This window comes from Juglans microcarpa x Juglans regia, chromosome 4D, assembly GCF_004785595.1.
Source record: "Juglans microcarpa x Juglans regia isolate MS1-56 chromosome 4D, Jm3101_v1.0, whole genome shotgun sequence".
Taxonomy (NCBI): Eukaryota; Viridiplantae; Streptophyta; class Magnoliopsida; order Fagales; family Juglandaceae; genus Juglans; species Juglans microcarpa x Juglans regia.
Window position 1 is genome coordinate 8,729,538 of NC_054600.1, and position 20,642 is coordinate 8,750,179.

The 20,642-nt window shown below is 34.8% G+C and overlaps 2 protein-coding genes across 2 annotated transcripts; one reads left to right on the forward strand and one right to left on the reverse strand.

Moving 5' to 3' along the window:
* Nucleotides 1-2,131: 2,131 nt before the first annotated feature.
* Nucleotides 2,132-4,359, reverse strand: LOC121260060. Its single transcript, XM_041161918.1, has 3 exons — nt 4,224-4,359; nt 2,578-2,718; nt 2,132-2,445 (listed from the first exon to the last, which is right to left on the reverse strand). The coding sequence occupies exons 1-3, from the start codon at nt 4,355-4,357 to the stop codon at nt 2,220-2,222; spliced, it is 501 nt and encodes a 166-aa protein (XP_041017852.1). The 5' UTR covers nt 4,358-4,359; the 3' UTR covers nt 2,132-2,219.
* Nucleotides 4,360-16,065: 11,706 nt separating this feature from the next.
* On the forward strand, nt 16,066-20,289 carry LOC121260059 (receptor homology region, transmembrane domain- and RING domain-containing protein 1). The gene is made up of 6 exons (XM_041161917.1): nt 16,066-16,261; nt 16,639-16,869; nt 17,252-17,647; nt 18,212-18,309; nt 19,860-19,925; nt 20,102-20,289. The coding sequence occupies exons 1-5, from the start codon at nt 16,144-16,146 to the stop codon at nt 19,875-19,877; spliced, it is 861 nt and encodes a 286-aa protein (XP_041017851.1). The 5' UTR covers nt 16,066-16,143; the 3' UTR covers nt 19,878-19,925; nt 20,102-20,289.
* The last annotated feature ends 353 nt before the right edge of the window (nt 20,290-20,642 follow it).

The window sequence follows — 20,642 nt, forward strand, 5'->3', positions numbered from 1 at the left end:
AAATCCTAGGTTTAGTAGAGGCTGGGTGTAAGGGAGAGACTTGTTTTGGAGTGCGGCAACCTAGTTTTTGCAACAACTCTTCTAGGTACAAGCAAAGCTGCGTACCACTTGTGTACCGAAAGGTGGCATGGTAGAAGCAGGGTCATTTAAGTAATTATGAAAAGTAAAAAAGCAAAACCAATTAAAACAAAACAAATTGAGACTGAAAAAAGAAAATGAAATCCCACATCTCCTTCCCAGCCCACTTCCCTCCCTTCCCAATTCGTACAGTCGCTCCCCTCCGTCTCTCCAAATCTCTTCCTCAACGAAGCCTCCCCAAATCTCTTCCTCTATGCGCGACGGCGAGATTAATGTGAAGTAAGTGTACAAGAACACATTTATTTATTTATTCTATTTTTGCAACTAAAACTTCTAAGAGGGAAAAATGTGAACCATTTGAATGTACAAAAAGAAGCATGCTTCAGTGTTAAAACTCCCGTAAGAATGGGTTAAAATATCAGCCATGAGGAGTGAAAAAGAGAGGAGATTTTCCTCTAAAAGAGTCGCCCACTTTCTAGGATTAATTAGGATTTATGTTTTTTTTTTTCTCGTTTTCTGATGAAGGCAGTGGGCACTACTTTACTCTCTGTTCTCCTTAAAAGAGAGTGGATGCAATCATGTATGATGTAGTCTCTTCTCCTTAATTATCAAGTCAGCCATCTGTAGATATGAACTGCTCACCAATTCAGCATGATCCATTTCTTTTATCCATGCTTTTATCTCGTGGAATGAACTAGTATGTGTTAGATGAGCTGGTGAATTCATATTTTTCTATGTGATGCCACCTGTTATGCCCGCATGCTTATGGATGTCATGCCTTTTGCTTTTTTAAATAATGTTTCATAATTTCTCTGTCATGCTTCATGCTTCTTTGAATATCCTGTTTTGTTTCCCAGCTATGGGCGACTCACTGCGTGCAAAAATAGTGTTTCTTTTAGAGAGAAGATTACATCAAGCTTCAATTAGGTAAAGGATTTCCTTGAATGAGAGAATAATGCTTATTATTGCCCGTAATCTCACTTTGATATGCCTTTTAATTGTGCTATAGGCTATTGGGAAAATCACTTCTATAAGAGTCCTGATTCCTCAATACCTCATAACTAATGAATTTTCATTTCATTATGGATCTCATAATTGAGTTGGAAATGATATTATGCCAACGTTTTCTACAATATATCTTGATTGAAGGGTTAAAACGATTGAAGAACATAAGAACATCACATGACCGGTGGGAAAGGGGAAATAGAGTTGTTAATGAAAAATTAGTTGTGCAGTTCTATCTATGTTTAGCAGTTCTAGAATTTAGAATATCCACTTGTTATGAACTTAGTTTGAGATTTTTAAGAAGTTTCAAATATTTGAAGTTCTTTTTTGCATTGCTTGGATTTGGAATCCCAAGAATGTTAAAAATCAGTAAATGCGACAAATCTGGTTGTATGATTGTGTTGTTCCTTTGATATAACTTGTTTTTATTTGGTAATTTGTTCTTCATGATTAATGTTGGAAAGCTTCGCTTCAACTTTTATGCTTTTAAGTTTTGTCCTGTCCATTTAGTGATTGTATTGGATTAATTTTCAGTGTACACTCTTATTCTTGTGCAGGACATTCAAGCACTGATCAACAAAATTAATAAGTCTATAGTGGCTCCTCTTCCAACAAAGTATTCTGATGGAGAAAGGGAAATAGCACGCATCTCCTATCACACCTCCTACCACAAATGCATCAACAAATCCATCAAATCAGATGATACCAAGACCATTTTATACATATTTTTCAACACCTCCTAGCATAGATCCATCTATCAATCCTGCAACTCAGGGACTTGAAGTTATGTTGCTGAGTTGTAGAATTTTCCATGTAATTTGTGGATGGTTTCTTTTTACCAACCAATTTGGCATGATCTGTTTACATGTTTAAAGTACTTTCATGAGGACAAATAATGTCAAGTTTCATTATTCTTGAGTTTCTATATTTGCCATGGTTTCCATATTCTCGAGTTTCATTATTTTCCATGTCAGAATAATCAATTTATGACACCCATGACCAAAGGTATAAATAATAAATTCTCATAAAGATCACATTTCTAGCTTCATACAACTCAATTTCTCAACTAGTTGCTTAAGGTTATACACAACAAAGGCCACAAAAGTATATACAAATTTCCCTCAAGTAATATGGTTTCATTGTTTACAGATGCAATACAATGAAATTAATATAAAAATAATCCAAGAGATTTTAAGTAGTGTGCGTTCACGCCGGATCTTTGCTTGTTGCCTTTGAATATCAAGTTGGTCGTTATGGATTCCCAACTTATACTTCACAATCTCTTCATCTCTTCTTCGAAGCTCTTCCTCATTCTTTAACAACTCAATTTCTATCTTCATAAGATCTTTTTCTCTTTCCTCACTGTAATTTGCCCATTTGAAATAGCTGCAGTGTGGTAATCCTTGATTATAAAGAAACAAACGTAAAATATTAAACTTTTGTAGAAACCAAAATGCACGTCAAATTTAAAAATAAAAATAAAAAAATATTTACCTTCGTATTGTAGTTTGGACACCCACAAAATGATCGGCCCGGATTTCTTGGCGTATTCGATGTTCTAAGTTTTGCGGGCTTCCAACAAGTGCACATTGGGTTGTTCGCCGAAGTCCATGAAGAAGCTGACGATGACATCCTAACGAAGAAGCGGGCTTCCACAAACATGTTCCCAACTTTGAATATTACTTTGCAAAACTTTAAATATTAGCTCAGTTCTACATTACAAAAACTTTGCAAATTATCAAAACTTTGCAACAAAACAAAAATGGCGTAGTTCTATATACATCCGATGATGAGGTCTCCAAACAGCCTCTTAATGTGCGATGGGGATGGTTGTGAACCAACTGACCCAATGATGAGGTCTCCAACAACCTCTTAATGAGTCTAATTAAAATGCTAAAAATCCCAGAATTCATCCACTCACTGTCCACAGTCTGGATGGTACTTCAGCTGAAGAAGGTCAGCCTGATAGGAAGCGACCTGCTCTGGCTAGGTATTACTTGTCTCTTTCTCAAAACTTGAAAATATTCAATTTTACATCACACTTTGCTAAGTTGGTTCCCTTTCAACTGAAACACTGAGTTAGTTTGGAGTTATTAGTTTATTTTTATTTCTTTATTTTAGCTTTTGAGTGTTTATTGTTTCTCTGGTTCTAATTGAACAAGATGTTTGAAGTTGTTCGTAGAAATTGAACTGAGAAAACTTTATCAAGTTCCTTTGGATTCTCTGAGGAGTTCTAGCAAAACTTAAGTTAGCTCAGTGTTTGTTTCATACTAAGTTACCAAAACTTAGTTGGTATTGTGAACTGAGAAAATCCTTGTATGTTTCAAACTCATACAAGGATTTGTCTCAAACGCCCATAAATCTTGAGATCTAAACTATAATTGCTGCCACTTTAGACACAAAAGTCATTGTCTCAAAGTTATTGAGAATCTTAATAAATACACAATACTGCTTCATATTTCTTTTCTTCCTTTCTTTTTTTTTTTAGAAAAGGATTATTTATCCACAAGCACAACATATAATCAGTTCAAATTCATTGACAATTGCAGTCATGACAAATTTACTTAATTTAATCTCATCTAAACCACATTGACAGACAGGACAAAATATCGGGATGTCACCACTCTACTCAAATACTGAAATCACCAGCTTGCTCAACTTGAGATACAAAATGAACCTATATACTTTAAATGATCTAGATATTCAGACAAAAATGCATTATTTATAGGATGCGGAAGCATATAGATATCCATTAGTACTGGACATATTCAATGGCCTCGAACAAGATCAAGTTTCTATTCTATATTTCCCGCTGACATAAATGTACATCTAACAACCTTCAATGTATAACACGCACCTTGGATGCGAATGACCATGTTTCAAACCTAAATTCAAAACCTAACTTCAAAACCTAACTTCAAAAAACCACAAAATCAAAATAAAAACCACAACATCAAAATATATACACAACACAAAATTAATCAACTGCATTTGATTGTTACACAGAGAGAGAGAGAGAGAGAGAGAGAACCGGTGGCCACAGCTGTCTTCTTAGGGAAGAGGCGCAACGAAGGCAGGCCGACAAGATTAGGGCTCGGACCAAGATTTGGGGTTTAAACTAGAGAAGAGATTAGGCAAGAGAAATGGGAGCTTTCGATGGCTTGAAGAGAAGCAGACTGCGTGTGCTTCGGGGCAAAAGACAGAGAAGAGAGAAGCGGGCTCCAACCAGAGGTGAGAAGCAGCGCTGGGGCAAAACCAGAGAAGAAGAGGGCATCGTCTCCTCGGTTGTTTCAAAACTGTGCGTTTTGAACAATTGTTTTGATTATAACTTCAAATCCCGCCCAAATGAAGTCAGCCATGAAAATTGTATGTCTCCCTCTCAAACGGTTCGTTTCATTAAAACTGTTCCAGGTCAGCACTTCGGTGCGCATCGGTTCGCATCATTGCTTGCCTTCAGACTTTTCCTTTTTGCAAAGGGGAAGAGAAATAGTGCATACATGGCTAACGGATTGGAGCACAAATATTGATAAATGATAGTCAAGTCTTATAATTTTATTGTGAAAATGACTGTAGAATTGTAACGTAAGGTTAGGTTTGGATAATGAGTTGAGATGAGATGAGTTGAGTTGAAAGTTGAATAAAATATTGTTAGAATATTATTTTTAATATTATTATTCTTTTGAAATTTAAAAAAGTTGAATTATTTATTATATTATATGTGAAATTTTATGAAAGTTGTAATGATGAGATGATATAAGATAGATCGAGAATATTTCTCAATCCAAACTGAACCTTAGTGTGTTTGAAATTGAACAGTTTATGGGCTTAGACTTCGTAAATAAGTCAGGCCTTATTTAATACACCATTGGGTCTATTTAAAATTTCTGACCAACTTCAATAAATAATAGCTTGCTTTATCCTTATATAGAAGATTGGATTAGATGCAAGAGACAATGCTCCAAGGTTGTCACACCATAGCATAGGAGGCTTGGAAAGATGAACACCAAGGTCACAAAGTAGCATTTGTAACCAACAGAGTTATGTTGTGACTAAACCATTGCTCTATATTCTGACTTGGTACTTGAACACGACACCACTGATTGTTTATTGGCATTCCAAGAGACGAGGTAGGAACCAAAGAAGAATGCATATCTAGTAGTTGATCATCAATACTTCCAGCCCAATCTGAGTTACAAAAGGCACGTAAATCAAGGGTGCCTTTGCTGTAAAGTAAACCTCTATGTAGTAATCCTTTGAGATATTTGAGTACCCTTTTAGTTGTTGACCAATGTATTGATGTGGGAATATGCATGTATTGACACAATTGATTTTCAAGGAAGGCTATCTAAAGCCTGTGAGGGTGTAATAATATAGGCTTCCAACTATACTTCGATTTTTAGTAGGATCAAGGAGGGGATCACCTACATATTAGGTTAACTTCACACCAGAGGCAATAGGTGTGGCACACGGTTTGCCTCCAACCATTCTTGATCTATGTAGCAGGTCCACAATGTATTTACTTTGAGTTAGGTTCAGCTAGGTGTCAAGATGGTCAACTTTGATGCCTAAGAAATAACTTAGTAGTCCCAAGTCCTTCATGGCAAGTTCTTGTTGTACTTTTTAGAATATATGAACAAAGAGCAATCAACAATTGAGGCCATGAAATTGAGAGCCAAAAGAGGCTCCATGTTTAGTTGGCTTATAGTGCCTCATATTCAACCTTTATGGTAGCATGCCAATCTTTGAACTTAGCAACTTCAGAGTAAGAAGATAGTTCATTAGGAATAATGAAGGCATGCAAGTCACACAAAGGATGTTTAATGGTGTAATAAGCTGATAATCTGGAATTTTTTTGGGACAACGGACACTTGATTTTGCTCGGGTAGTCATAGGGTGAATACACTGTGTTTGGGGTTGTACATCTTGTGAAGGAGAGAAAGACTCATTATGGGATTCAAACTGTATAGTGGAGGAAATATTAGGATCAGGCCGTGCATATGGTTGTGATACATGCTCACGCAGTTTAGACTCAAGAGAAAATGTAAGAGAGCATTAAATAGTAGCAAGGTCAGTGACAAGAAGAATGAGAGTGTTTACCTGAACTTCACCTTGAGTATGATGAGAGATGTTTTCCTTTGAAGTAGCAACAGTCGCATAGGGTCCTAGTTAGGATGGAAGCAGTTCCTTTCTTGGAAATTATAGTTCATCAAACACGATATGACGACTCAAATAAACTCTATTGGAGTGAAGTTCAAGACATCGTTATCATTTGTAGTTTGAGCTATAACCGAGAAAGATGCATTTTTGTTACTTGAATGTTAGTTTGTGTTCTATCTATGGTTTGAGAAGGTGATAATAGGCACATCCAAAGGTTTTAAGAGTACTATACACTGTAATTAGGTATCTTTTTGAAGTAAGACTTCATACGGGGACATATTATTTAACACAAGACTAGATAATCTATTTATCAAATAAAGGGTTGTGTTGAAAGTTTCAACCCAGAATTGTTTAGGTAGAAATTAAAGAGTGTGAGTCATACTTCTGCAACATGCTTGTGCTTTTTTTTTTGCCACTCCATTTTGTTGTGGTGTGTGTGGACATGACACTTTGTACATTAGGCCATTGGTGGATAGAAAGTTGGTGAACTGATTGGAGAGGTATTATCCTCCTCCATCATATTGCAGACATTTAAGCCCCATTTGAATAAGTAGAATATCTCAATATATCTGTGAATGGTAGTATGGTTTTAGTTAAAATATTTTATTGAATTTTGAAAAAATGAGAAAGAAAATGTTAAATAAAAGTATTATAAAGTTAAAAGTTATTTGAATATTATTTTTTTTTAATTTGAAAAAGTAATATTATTTTTTGTGTTTTGTTTAGGAGTTGGAAAAGTTGTAATGATTAGGTAATGATTAGATAAAAAAGTAGAAGATTTGAAATTAAAAGTGTTTTATGTTTGAGTGATGTCTAGAAAGGAAATCTTTAGGAGTATTAGAGAATATTTGAGAATAGTTGTGTTTTCAAACAGACCTTTAAGCATTTGAACTTAAGAAAGGTTGTAAAAGAGTCAGATTTGTGTTTAATAGGAAATATCCAGGGTAATCTCGAAAAATTATCCAGAAATATGATATAATACTTTCAGCCACTTAGAGATGCAACAAGTGAACACCAAAGATCAAAGTGGGCAAGTTCAAGGGATTTTGTAACTTTTCACTTAATGGGTTTACTACTAAGCAAGGGCAAAATAGTAAAAATATGACCGACTCCGATTGGTCCTGAGATGGGGCATACATATGGTCATGGTAGTGTCATAGGAAGCCATTTTACTCAAATAGGGCGCCGACTCCCTTTCTTATCCCTCATTTTGAATCCCCTTGGATGATCTTCTTTCTTCCCCCTTAAGATAGCCTGACAAAGTGTATGTAGCTGGCTTTTAAAGTGTGCTATCCTTGATTTGATATGCAAACCTAGATGCAAGGAAGCTACAGACTTGTTGAGAAGTATTAAGTCTATATACAAAAGATATGACATTTTCAAAGATATACAAAAGATGGGAAATCCCACCACCTGACACTTTCAAATTGAATGTAGATGGAGCCTTTTCTCAAGATGGATCTGTGGCAGGTATAGGTGTTGTATTGAGAGATTCAAGGGAGTTACATCTGTGTCTTCATCTTGGTATCCATCATATGTCAATTGAATCAGATTCTCTCTTGGTTGTAAATGAGTTCAATTGAAATGGACAGTCTATGGCCACCATAGAGAACATTGTCAGTGAAGTCAGGAAGTTAATGCATCAATTTCAAACATATGTTCTAAAACATGCATACAGAAGTTGCAATACAGTAGCTCATACTCTTGCCAAGCTTGGTTTGAGTGTCTCAAAAATTAGTTTATGGTGGGGTTATTACCTCGATGTAATTGCTAATTTCCTTTGGATTGATTCTTCTTTGTAATCTATTTATTATATGAATGAAGATTGGTTTTCCCTATAAAAAAAAAATATATATATATATATATGACATTTTCAAACAAGCTGGCATTGATTTGACTTAACAAAAATCGGTCTTTCTTTTTCCAAACCAAAAATAAAGGGTTGGTTGTGGCAAGTGTATCATTCTTTGAAAGAGTGAGATACTGATTTGGACAGGACTCACTACCATCTACAATTTCCAACAGATCATTGCTGCAAAGTGCAAGGAGGAATTTTGAGACTCAAGGTAGATAGTTTTTTCCATCTAGCTTGGCAGGTATAAGTTGAGTGACATATTGGCTACTACAAAGGTTGTTGCAGCAGTGTGAGAGGTGACCATAGGACTTGAAAATGGTAGCTAACCTAGGCAAGCTCAAGTACCACGAAAGAAATAAGAAATTTATGGGAATTGTAGCACTCATTGTTATGCTGCTAAGTGTGTATATTTATAATAAGAAAATCTAAATACAAGTAAAATTCTATAAAGTGATAACACTTATTTAACTACACTTATCACTTATTACTTAGTTGAATACTCCTCAATATCTAATATTGCCTTACCACTAAGAGTCATTTATCGTTACCTAATATTGTGTGATGCCCGCGTGCTCCACTTGAGATTTGATAGAATTTGAAAGCGTTAGAACATACAACATAATGTCACATATCTCCATTCATGACAGTTAAAGATGTAGTGCACTTTGCATGCATCTAACAATATGCAATATTTACAGTGAATAATTTTTTTAGCAATACACAATGTACCAAAAATACTATATCCCAAAAACATAAATATGGTTCATATTTTCATAATAAACAAATATCCAAAATGTTACAACACCTGTCCAATATGTCTGTAACAAAATAAGTATTGGAGACAGTGCTCCATAAATACAGACTTGAAATAAAAACTATTGCACAAAATTGTTGAGCCGCTCACACTGCTCAGCTATGATATCTACAATCACATCCAAAAAATGGAGAATCGATGCTATTAGCTCTTCATCGTCACGCTATGGTCTGTTCGATCTCGTCTAGTCTGCCATGCATGGGTTCTCCAGATGCTGACACATCGTCTACCGTTCCTTTTGGAATGGTAATTGGGACTGTTACAGTAAGATTATGATATCTCAGCAAGCTCCCAACCTCCTAACAATATGAATATGCATACATGATAATAAATGACATGTATGCTTCATGAGATGGACATGAATATGCGTGACATGACTTGGCAAATAGCATGACATGTATTTGACTTGAAAATAACGTGACTTGACATAAATCATAACATAAGCTTGACTTGAACTTGACATGAACATGAGATCTTGTTTAACATATACATGTTTGATTAAATGTAAAACTGTAAATGCTCCACAACTCTCCAATGGTCATATGTTCCTGCTAGTATCACATCAAAACACAAACATCTGCGCCAACTGTGAGCACATCATTATAACTGAATTGATAAAACTGTTAAAACGTGCAGTTGGTACCACTGGTGTTGTGTGCCTGACTTCACTCTTCAACCGATTACTTAGATACTATTTGAAACATATTGACGGTACTTTATAAACCTAGGGGATTCTACAACTAGTTTAAACATTTCAGTATGGACAAAAGAGTTCCACTAGGATAACTCTTCATCATTTGGGGTCATAATAAAAATAAAAGACTCAAAATGACTTGAAAATATTTCATAACATACTCAATGCATATAACATGGCATGACATGTAACGAAATGACCATGTGACAAATGACATGGCATATAACAAATAAGCATGTACTGTAATAAATGACATGGCATAACATATTATAACAATTTATAATGAGCATAATAAACATGAAAATGATTTCTTACCAATGAGAATAATAAACATGAAAATGATTTCTTACCACCACACATATTTAATAATACTGAAAGTAAGTTAGAAGCTAACTTACAGTGATATAGAATAATGTAAAAAATACTTGAATTGAAACGAGATATTTTCTAAGGATAGAATATTTCACTAATTTCTTATAAACATAAGACTTGGTAACTTCAGGATAAATTTTCAAAGTTACCCCTCTATATGTGGAAAATTACAAACTTGCCCCTAAAATAAGGTTTTGCATACGAATTTCAAATATTACCAAAATTTATCTTAAATCCGAATATCAACTCAGAAAAATTTAAAACAAGACAAAACTAAGCAAAATATGCTTAGGCCAATTCAGGTATTAGCCCAAAAATCACATTTTGTTGCTACTTGACCTTATAAAATACTAACATGCTTAAACCAAATTTATTAACTATAAAAAATCGCATTTTTAGTTTTAAAATCATGCTAAAACACCAATTTATACATTTCGTGAAAACTCAAGCTCACTACATCAAGGAAAATGCCAAAACACCAAATTTAGGTTCTAACCCCTAATATTCTTGGCCTAGTACTTTCAAATCAACTCCAAGAACTCTGAAAGTGAATAAATAACTCTCCTAACATACTCATAATTCAAAACTAAGTGTTAGTATGCTTGATTAAACAACCGAAAATCATGAATCATTGCTTAATGCAATCGATTTGCACAACAACCATGAAACCGAGTATTGCATGCTTTGGACTCGAAACAAAATCACTAGATCCTTGATTTTCATGCAAAAATATTCAAGAAATACAACCATATACTACACATTCAAGTTCTTCCTTGATCTAAGCAATAAATCTATCATGACTTGACAAACATTTCATCAAAAACATATATCATACCCGAGAGCCTCTAGATTGAGTTTTATACAAACTCTTGCATGTATAACAACATTCCATCAAAGATCTAAACCACAACACATCAAAAATAAAACCTTAACACAAATATATATATAAGCCTTAAAAATAACACATATGAATATCAAAAACATTAGATCAAGTTTCTAGAACCAAAATCACAAAATACTCCAAAATAGAAACTATTTTGAGTCATTCAGATTCTATGACTTTGAAGATCATGCAAAACTATTTTATAAAAACGTATCATGCTTTTATTCACATCCTAACATGTATATAAATCAATTAAGTACTTCATCAAGTCGAGATCCACACATTATTTCATTAAAATAATATTGACATTCAAGGTTCATTAATGAACATTAGAAACTGTCAAAACAGAACCTTTGCATCTCCAAACTCAACTTTTATGAATTGAAACTCTACTAAAATTTCATCAACACACATGCACATAAACTAGACTCAATATAGAATAAAATACAAGAGGATTGAATAATAGAAAATACTCACAAAGAGCTGGAATGGAGCAACCAAAAAGTTGCCCAGAAACTGCCTCTCAACTCTCTCTCCGTTTCTCTCTAGAAAAAAAGGTGAAATGGGGCTAAGTAGGGGCTGAAATGGTGAGGGGCGTGGGGTATAAGGAAGGGCTGACATGGAGGTGGCAACCAAAATGATGGAGGAAAATGGGCTGCACAGCAGCTGATTTCCAGCTACTTGTATGGCCGAATTGATGGGCTGCTTTGTGTAGCCTTTTTTATTGCCATCAAGCCATTTTTTGAGACTAGCCATGAGGTGGCATGTCAGCCAAAGGGTGGCCTTGGATGGAGGAAGAATCTTGCTTAAGAAGCTTGGACTAGGTCGTGGTTTCAGGGGGCCAAAGATGGGCTTAACAGAGTTGGCTCAATTAGGGATTTCAACGGGATTTCATTTAAGGTTAAGGTTTGGGTTAAGTCCGAATCAAATTATTCTTGGTCATATATAATTACCAAGATTTAAGAGAGTGTACTTGAGTGGTTAATAGTATGTGCAAGTGATTTAACCAAGTATTTAAATACTTAAGACCTTGTTTGTTTTCGCAAATGAGATTAGATGAGTTGAGATGAAAGTTAAAAATTGAATAAAATATTGTTATAATAAATTTTTTTAATATTATTTTTGTTTTGAAATTTGAAAAAATTGAATTGTTTATTTTATTTTGTATGAGAATTTGATAAAGTTGCAATGATTAGATTAGATGAGATGAGTTGAAATGTTTTGTGAAAACAAACGAGACCTAATCAAAACCGGGTGGTTTAGGGTTTGGAAACCAAGTTTGGGATTTTGATTTTCTCCAATGATTTAGGGTTTTGGTTGACTCTCAAGGATTTGGAGTTTCATTAGGGTTGAAACCCTCTTTTTAGCTAATCAAATAATGTTTTGGTTGGATGGAATAGTATTTGGCATAGGTTGCATGATCACATGGCTTAATTTAGCCTTCATCTCCTTCATTTTTGTCCTCCATGTGACAAGTGTCTTAACACTATTCATATGAGTGGCTAGGGTTGTGTCATATGCCCAACCAAAAAGTAATTCTAGTGATTCTAAGTAAATTTGGACATCCTATGTGATAATTTGACAACTGTTTGAACTAGTTCCCACATGGCACTCTCTTAGGTGTTACTATTCACCTAAAAAATCTCGAGACTTCTTATTACACCATAAAATCTTAAATATTCCTACGAGTATAATGGTTCAATTCGTTTCATGAAATCTCACTCCTATGTACCTTAAATTAAATAAAAAGACATTATAAGCTATTATTAATCAAAAGAGATGGAGACATATTATTGTACCATAAAATCCGAACTTGTTAGTCAAATGTGGTGTTAGTAAAAAAGAGTAATGCAAAATAGAGAATGTGTGTGGACCTTATTGATCTAAACAATGCTCGTCCAAAGGATAACTCTACATTATCGTGAATCGACTTTATAATGAAATCTACATTTGGGCACAAGCTCCTCAACTTCATGGACTTTTTTCGGATATATCCAGATTAAGCTAAGCCAAATTGACCTATAAAAGATTATGTTCATAACTGACAAGGGGTTGTGATGCTACAACCTCATGTTATTTGGATTGAAGAAAAAGTCCATGAAGTAAGAAAAAGTCCATAAGCTAATGCAAGCAAGGTTCATTAGAGAAGTGTCCTACCAGAACTCGTTAGTCAAATGTGGTGTTGGTAAAAAAGAGTAATATAAAATAGAGAATGTGTGTGGACCTTATCGATCTAAACAAGACTTGTCCAAAGGATAACTCCACATTATCGTGAATCGACTTTATAGTGAAATCTACATTTGGGCACAAGCTCCTCAACTTCATGGACTTTTTTCGGATACAACCAGATTAAGCTAAGTCAAATTGACCAAGAAAAGATTATGTTCATAACTGACAAGGGGTTGTGATGCTACAACCTCATGTTATTTGGATTGAAGAAAAAGTCCATGAAGTAATAGTTGAAAAAGTCCATAAGCTAATGCAAGCAAGGTTCATTAGAGAAGTGTACTACCCGAACTCGTTAGTCAAATGTGGTGTTGGTAAAAAAAGTAATACAAAATAGAGAATGTGTGTGGACCTTATTGATCTAAACAAGACATGTCCAAAGGATAACTCCACATTATCGTGAATCGACTTTATAGTGAAATCTACATTTGGGCGCAAGCTCCTCAACTTCATGGACTTTTTTCGGATACAACCAGATTAAGCTAAGCCAAATTGACCAAGAAAAGATTATGTTCATAATTGACAAGGCGTTGTGATGCTACAACCTCATTTTATTTGGATTGAAGAAAAAGTCCATGAAGTAATAGTTGAAAAAGTCCATAAGCTAATGCAAGCAAGGTTCATTAGAGAAGTGTACTACCTGAACTCGTTAGTCAAATGTGGTGTTGGTAAAAAAAAGTAATACAAAATAGAGAATGTGTGTGGACCTTATCGATCTAAACAAGACCTATCCAAAGGATAACTCCACATTATCGTGAATCGACTTTATAGTGAAATCAACATTTGGGCACAAGCTCCTCAACTTCATGGACTTTTTTCGGATACAACCAGATTAAGCTAAGCCAAATTGACCAAGAAAAGATTATGTTCGTAACTAACAAGGGGTTGTGATGCTACAAACTCATGTTATTTGGATTGAAAAACGCAACAACGACTTATCAAAGGCTAATAAATAGGATGTTTTGTCGGCAAATAAGGCATATTGTGGAAGTGTATTTGGACAACTTTCTGGTAACTATGCCATGTTGAGGACTTGAGGGGAGCACTCCACATACTACTTCAGTGAAGCTCAACCTTTTAAATTGTGGCTTTTGGATATCATCTAGAATACCCCTTGGTTTCATGGTCTCAAAAAAGGGAATTGAGGTCAACCTGGAAAATATCAGTGTCATGAGATGGAGACCACACAAAAGCTCAACGATATCTAGCAGCTCATCAAGTAGGTCGTGACTCTTAGCTGATTTAGTTATTGCGCCATAGACAAGAGCCTTCCATTCTTGAAAGTGTTAAGGAAGATGCAAGTCTTGGTTGATGAATGCAAGGCCTCGTTCAACGAACTAAATGCCTACCTCATCAATTCTTCCTTATTCATTAAGAACAATGAGATTTCATATCTATACCTGTTGGTCTCGCCCCATATTGTTAGTGCACCCTTGGAGAGGATGACAGTGTAGCGACTCGTATACTATATCTTAAGGGGTGGATCCAACACTTCTCGCTGAATCTGCCATTCAGCAATTCCAAGCATCAAATACCGTCAGATTTGGCAATTTTGGTGTCGGAGGTGCCACCAAGAGCGGCTATACAAGTTATAACCAACATTATTTTAAAAATTAGATTTAATTAGTTTTGATTTTAGTGAATGTAAACTAATGTGTGTTTATTTTATCATTTGTCAAAAAAGCATAGGTGTCACGTTTAAACTAGAGGGTGTACACTAGCTCCTGTTTGAAGTTAAATCCATTCTATAATATTTGTTAATAGAAAAGTGACATTCATTATTTTAAATTATCATTCTCACGTCATTATGTAATATAAAATAAAATGATGGTAAAACTATTCTTACTTATTTTTTTAATCATTCGATGCAAGATAAAGCAACAGTTTACAGAGCATTATAATTGAGAAAACGTTAACAAAATTTTTCTTTGTTAACGTGATATTATAATTATTTTCCGGTATTAGTTATGAAAAACACTAGTATGCCATTCTAACTTGACCGTTCTTTTTTACCGTTTGGCAAATTTTTTTTTTTTTTTAACTTAGTGATTAAGAAAGTGTTTATTGGTGTATGTATTGGTGTATTTTTTTATTTTTTAAAATATTTAAATGTATTAAAAAAATATGAAAAGAAAAAAAAAAATTAACGCTGACTTACCAGCCAGTGTGGTAAGAGTGGGGCAGTATAGTAGCCCCACTCATTAGTTATTACTCATTAGTTATTGCACCGTCTGCAAGACAAGCAAACAGATAAAGGAAAATACTAGTATGCCATCCCAACTTGATCGTTGTTTTTGACTGCTTGGCAATTTTTTTTTTTTTTTACTTAATGATTAAGAAAGTGTTTTTAAGTGTATTGACATATATTTTTTTTATTTTTTAAAAATATTTAAATGTATTAAAAAAATGTGAAATGAAAAAAGTAAAAAAAAAAAAAAAAACAGACTGGGCGGCGCGCCCAATAATAAATACTGGGCGGCAGAGTAGCATTGCCCAAAAATAAATGATAACTTTGTCTAGTTTTTCTCCTAATAAATCACGCCTTAGCCCTCGTTTATTTTACAATTATTTTTATTTTATTTTATTTTTTATTATAATATTTTTAAATTTATATATAAAATAAAATAAATAATTTAATATTTTTAAATCTCAAAATAAAAATAATATTAAAGAAATATATTCTAATAATATTTTATTTAATTTTTAATTTTTATTTTAACTCATCTCATTTTATATTATCTGAAAAAATAAACGAGATTAATTAAATGAAAGTTAAAAGTTAATTAAAGTATTGTTAAAATATTTTTTTTGATATTATTATTATTTTAGAATTTGAAAAAATTAAATTATTTATTATATATATTGTATAAAAATTTAAAAAAATTGTAATAATGAGATGAAATAAGATGAGATTAGATGATATGAAATGATACCGTATCCAAACCGGCCTAATTTGCTAATACCATTTCCAGCTTTCAAAGTACTATTTTGGTCTGTAATTCTGAACTAGCAGACGTAGAGCCGTCAGCGAAAGGAAGAAACGGAGGGGAAGAGAAAAGATGGGGGAAGCCATATTTGGATTCTTAGCTTTCGTTTCATATGCCATCCCACTTACGTCTGCCACCGTTTTTCTCAATCCCTTGCACGCCTCTTTCCCCGACCTTCCTGCTAAATATGGTAACTACTTTTTTCCTCTCTCCCTCGTGCTTGTTTGGCTGCTGAGAAAACATGGGTAACTTGCCGAAAATAAATTGATGACTCTTACCTACAATGGGTTGCTGGGTGTTGTTATTACCAATTAGTCGGCAAGAAACAAAACTGACTTTACTCTAGCCTTTGCCCAAATTCCACTGTTCGCTTCAATTTAAGCCATTCAAGAATTTCCGCGAGAAAGCCGCTTCAGAAAAGAAGACGGAGGCTGCTATGGACGTATTTGATTGAGCGAGCTCTGTCCGAAATCACATGTCATATCTAACGTTACTTTGTTTAAGATTTATAAATTTATTTGTTTTCTTGGAAAATATAAAACATTAAGTGTTTTTTTTTTTTTTTAGCTGTTGCTATCAGTAGCTCTGGTGTATGTGGAGCATTGCACATAGCAGATCCTCCGAACGCTTGCTCTGCACTACAATTTGGTGTTCGATCCAATGAAACTGAAGAAACGAGATTGGCTTTGATAATTAGGGGTGGATGCGCGTTCGAGGAAAAGGTCCGAAACGCTCAAAATGCCGGCTTTCGTGCCGTAATTGTCTATGATGATCGAAACAAGGGAAATTTGGTATACAGTGAGTCTTATTGTCCCTTGAATCCTCTCTTTGTTGCATTTCATTTATAACGTACCGAATTGATGTACTACTGAATTGATTGGAATTTCCTTTTATCAATATATTACTTTCTTGTTTCTAAAATGCATAGGCATATGGTTTCATACAATTATTGTTTCTAGTCAAATGTTTCTTTTGAATATTAATCTCTAATGTTTAGACTTTTTTTGTTTTCTTCTTGGAGAAATGGATTGAATAGACACCATAAAGTCCCTCTTTTTTATTAGCAAATGATATAAATGGAGGCATAAAATCTTAGGAGTTATAGGCATGCAACTATTTCCACTGAAACGAATGGTGAAGTTTAAGCTATTTTGGATGTCGGGCTGTCTCTTGCTTGCAGTGATGATAAACCCTGGAAACATTACGGTGCATGCAGTTTTTGTTTCAAAGGCAACTGGTGAAATTCTAAATAAGTATGCTCAAAAGGAAAAAGGCGAGTGCTGCATCTTCTCATCGCATTATGAATCAGCATGGACGGTGTTGACAATATCTTTGATCTCTTTTACTGTCATATGTGCTATTGTGGTGTTAGTCTTCTATACACCCAGACGCTTATTATATTCACAAACAATGTATCTTCGCTCTCAAAGTGTGGATACTGAGACTGTGGAAGCTCTACCCTGCTTCACATTTGGCTCTGCACATCCCAGGGATTGCCATACTAATGAAACTTGTGCCATTTGCCTGGAGGATTACAAAGATGGGGAAATTCTTAAAGTTCTGCCCTGCCGACATGGTAGGACTCTAGCCACTTGATTTAGATTATGAGCAATTACGGTTGAGTTTTCTTGCCAGGCTTGCATCATACGGTGGCATACTTTTTCTATCTTTCTTTTTCTGGAAATCCATGGAGTTCGTAGTCTTGGGAATGCTACTATCCAAAACTAGATTACCAAGCATAATGTTGCATACTTTTTTACCTAATGATCTTGTATGTCATGAGCTGGAACTCTCAAGTCACTTCAATCATAAGAGTACCACATAGGTTTTGAGAAGAACTAGAAGAAGCTTTCTGATGGAAAAAGAATTGAACCATTCAGCTTGTCATTGAACCACCCTTTACAATACAGAATTTCATATAGTTAGAAATATTATGCACTTGCAAACGTTCAGATGTAAATATTTTCGGTTTATCATATGCTGCCACATTCTTTTGTTGGTTATGATTTTATGAAGCAGAGACAGTTCACATTTGGTACATCATTCCATCCAAACTGAGAAGTACATTTTGTATAAAGTCATCTTTCTAGACATCCAGAGTTTTTAGATGCGAGCTAATTAACTCGAACTCTTGTTACAGAATTTCATTCAAGCTGTGTGAATTCATGGTTGAGTAAGTCGGGGACATTCTGTCCAGTGTGCAAGCATGATTTAGGAACCAAAAGTGTATATTCTGAGGTAAGTTGTAGTTTTAGTTTTAATGGAGCAATGTTGATTTTCTTTATTGAATATTTCAGGCAGAATGAGCATCATACATTTTCTCTCTATTCGGATCATAATCTGTTGCTAATTTGACTGATCAAAAAACCATTTTGTTGTTAATTTGAATTGTTAATAGCACATTAAATTTATGGTGTGGATGGTCTGAGTCTGCCACCCAAAAAATTCTGTAATGCATTTCATTCAAATGATGCTGTGTTAATTTCAAGGCTTGGTTATCTATACTTGCATGCTGGTCACACTCCATTGTCTCATGCTGCGACTCTAGATCTCTTTGATGACTCACATACTGAATGCCATCTCGTAACTTGTATGGGAAAGTTTTGAGCATAGTTCTAACCTGGTAGATCACTTGCACTACTTGGCATGAAAAGATGGACACTATTCTATTGCCTTTGAGTTAAATCTGGTGAAAAATATCACTTAAAAAAATCTGGTGAAAAATAGTTATGGTGGGATAATGATAAACTAGTCAATCCAAGCCTTTAACTGAATTCTTAAAGGAGATTTGGGAGCCCTGTGATCAAGATTTCAAGACCAAACATATATTGTTAGATTGTGTTCACGTACTCCACTTTACATGGGAGTCTTTATGCTGCTATAGGAGCTATTAACTGCAGGTTGATATAAGTCAATGTATCAAGTGGCATTGGCCAGTGTTATCTTTAATCCGATAAATTAATGACAATCAATTTTCTACCAGCCATAAACTTAAAATGGGAACATTCTTGCTTCTGTGTCAAGATTTATTTTTTGATTTACTTTCTGTGTCAAGATTTATATAGTTATGTGAGGATCGTGTTTTTGTGCTTCCATTCCTAATATACCATCCATACTACCAAACAATTTTAATATTTGCTTCTTGCCCGCCAGACTTGGGAATAGATGTTTCAATCAATGATGGTAAACACTTGTTAAACATGAAATGGTAAGCAGCTTCTGTTTCCTTACAAGAGTAGGTGATACATGGAGTACCCAAGCAATGGTTTTTATACTGTAAGTTCTAGGCCTTGTGGATCTATTAGGATGGTAGGTCTTAGATAGTAAACAACGCTGGTAATACTTCTTAGCTTTTAGGCAGACAAAAGTAGTGTAATCTGTATATATATGTGTGTGTGTGTGTGTGTGTGTGTATTTTTATTGGCACTGAGTGTCCGGGAACAAAGTCTTCACTAATCCCAGAGGTGCACAGGCCCTCGGCAAGGTGTTTCCCGCAAGTGCACCTTGGGTAATTCAAATGAAAGTTCCCCCTGGTCGAATTGCCCCTAGAAATTGTAAACACCCAAGAGGATTTGAACCTTAGACCTGGAGGGAGCATCCCACCAAAACCAAGGCCTTTACTTCTTGAGCCAACCCCTAGGGGTTAGTGTAATCTGTCTATATTCCCTTACATATTACTAAACGAAAGGTGATTTGTTCCTAGGTTCTCTCTCCTGCTTTGGAACAAATTGGTATTTCATTGTACGTGATGCAAACCTTAGTGAAATTTAGCCGTTTGCTTCTCGCAGGTGAATAAAGGAGTTTGAATACCAAATCAACAAGGGAAATGAAGATTAGTCTAGTTTTGACATCAGGTACGTAGCTCGTCTCTTTCTCTTACGTTAAATTTAGGCCGTTTCTACTCTAAAAGATGGAAACGTGCAAGATTTTGGCCATTCACTTCAATTAGTAATGTCACTTCCCCAAGCCCATTTTTTTTCTTGTTTGTTTGCTTGTGTTTTCTTGAAATAATTTCTGTTTGCCTTTCCAGGGTGTTTGCTGTGCAGCAAGATGATCCTATGAACTCGATTGGAAGTTTCTTGAGAGAACTGTGGATGATTTCCTCGAGTACTTCGTTTTTTGATATGTGAATAACAACCAATATGTTATAATACGATGTTAACGACCAATATGTACATAAGTGTTTGTGATATATAAATAAAAGAACATAAGAGTGAAGTATCGACCATTGCATAGTCCCGATGACGGATACTAATATTGCTCAATAATGTAACAAAACCATTAGCGGTTAGTTAATCAGCTAATAATTGTCAATGTTAGCTGCCTAATCATGGTGGGTGATGAACTAATCATGGATGGTTTTATTATCAGCATAGCGGGGGATAGAGTTCCGAAAAATATGATCAATTCATTCCATCAGCTTCAGATTTGTTATATTGTATTGATATGGATGCCAGAAGCTTCCTACCTGCTTCAAGCTCAAATCCAGGTGTTTTTCTTGTCATTCTCAGAATTAGGAAACCTCAGTGCTTTTATTCTTTGGATGGTTGGCCTGCTCAGTCGCAATGATT

Bases quoted from the DNA above. Each gene is read 5' to 3' on its own strand.
- LOC121260059 (XM_041161917.1), top strand. From the start codon at position 16,144: ATGGGGGAAGCCATATTTGGATTCTTAGCTTTCGTTTCATATGCCATC. The intron at 16,262-16,638 runs GTAACTACTTTT...TTTTTTTTTTAG, and splicing joins CGACCTTCCTGCTAAATATG to CTGTTGCTATCAGTAGCTCT. The intron at 17,648-18,211 runs GTAGGACTCTAG...CTCTTGTTACAG, and splicing joins AGTTCTGCCCTGCCGACATG to AATTTCATTCAAGCTGTGTG.
- LOC121260060 (XM_041161918.1), bottom strand. From the start codon at position 4,357: ATGCCCTCTTCTTCTCTGGTTTTGCCCCAGCGCTGCTTCTCACCTCTG. The intron at 2,719-4,223 runs TCTTGCCTAATC...CGCTTCTTCGTT, and splicing joins CCATCGAAAGCTCCCATTTC to AGGATGTCATCGTCAGCTTC. The intron at 2,446-2,577 runs GTAAATATTTTT...GGCAAATTACAG, and splicing joins GTCCAAACTACAATACGAAG to TGAGGAAAGAGAAAAAGATC.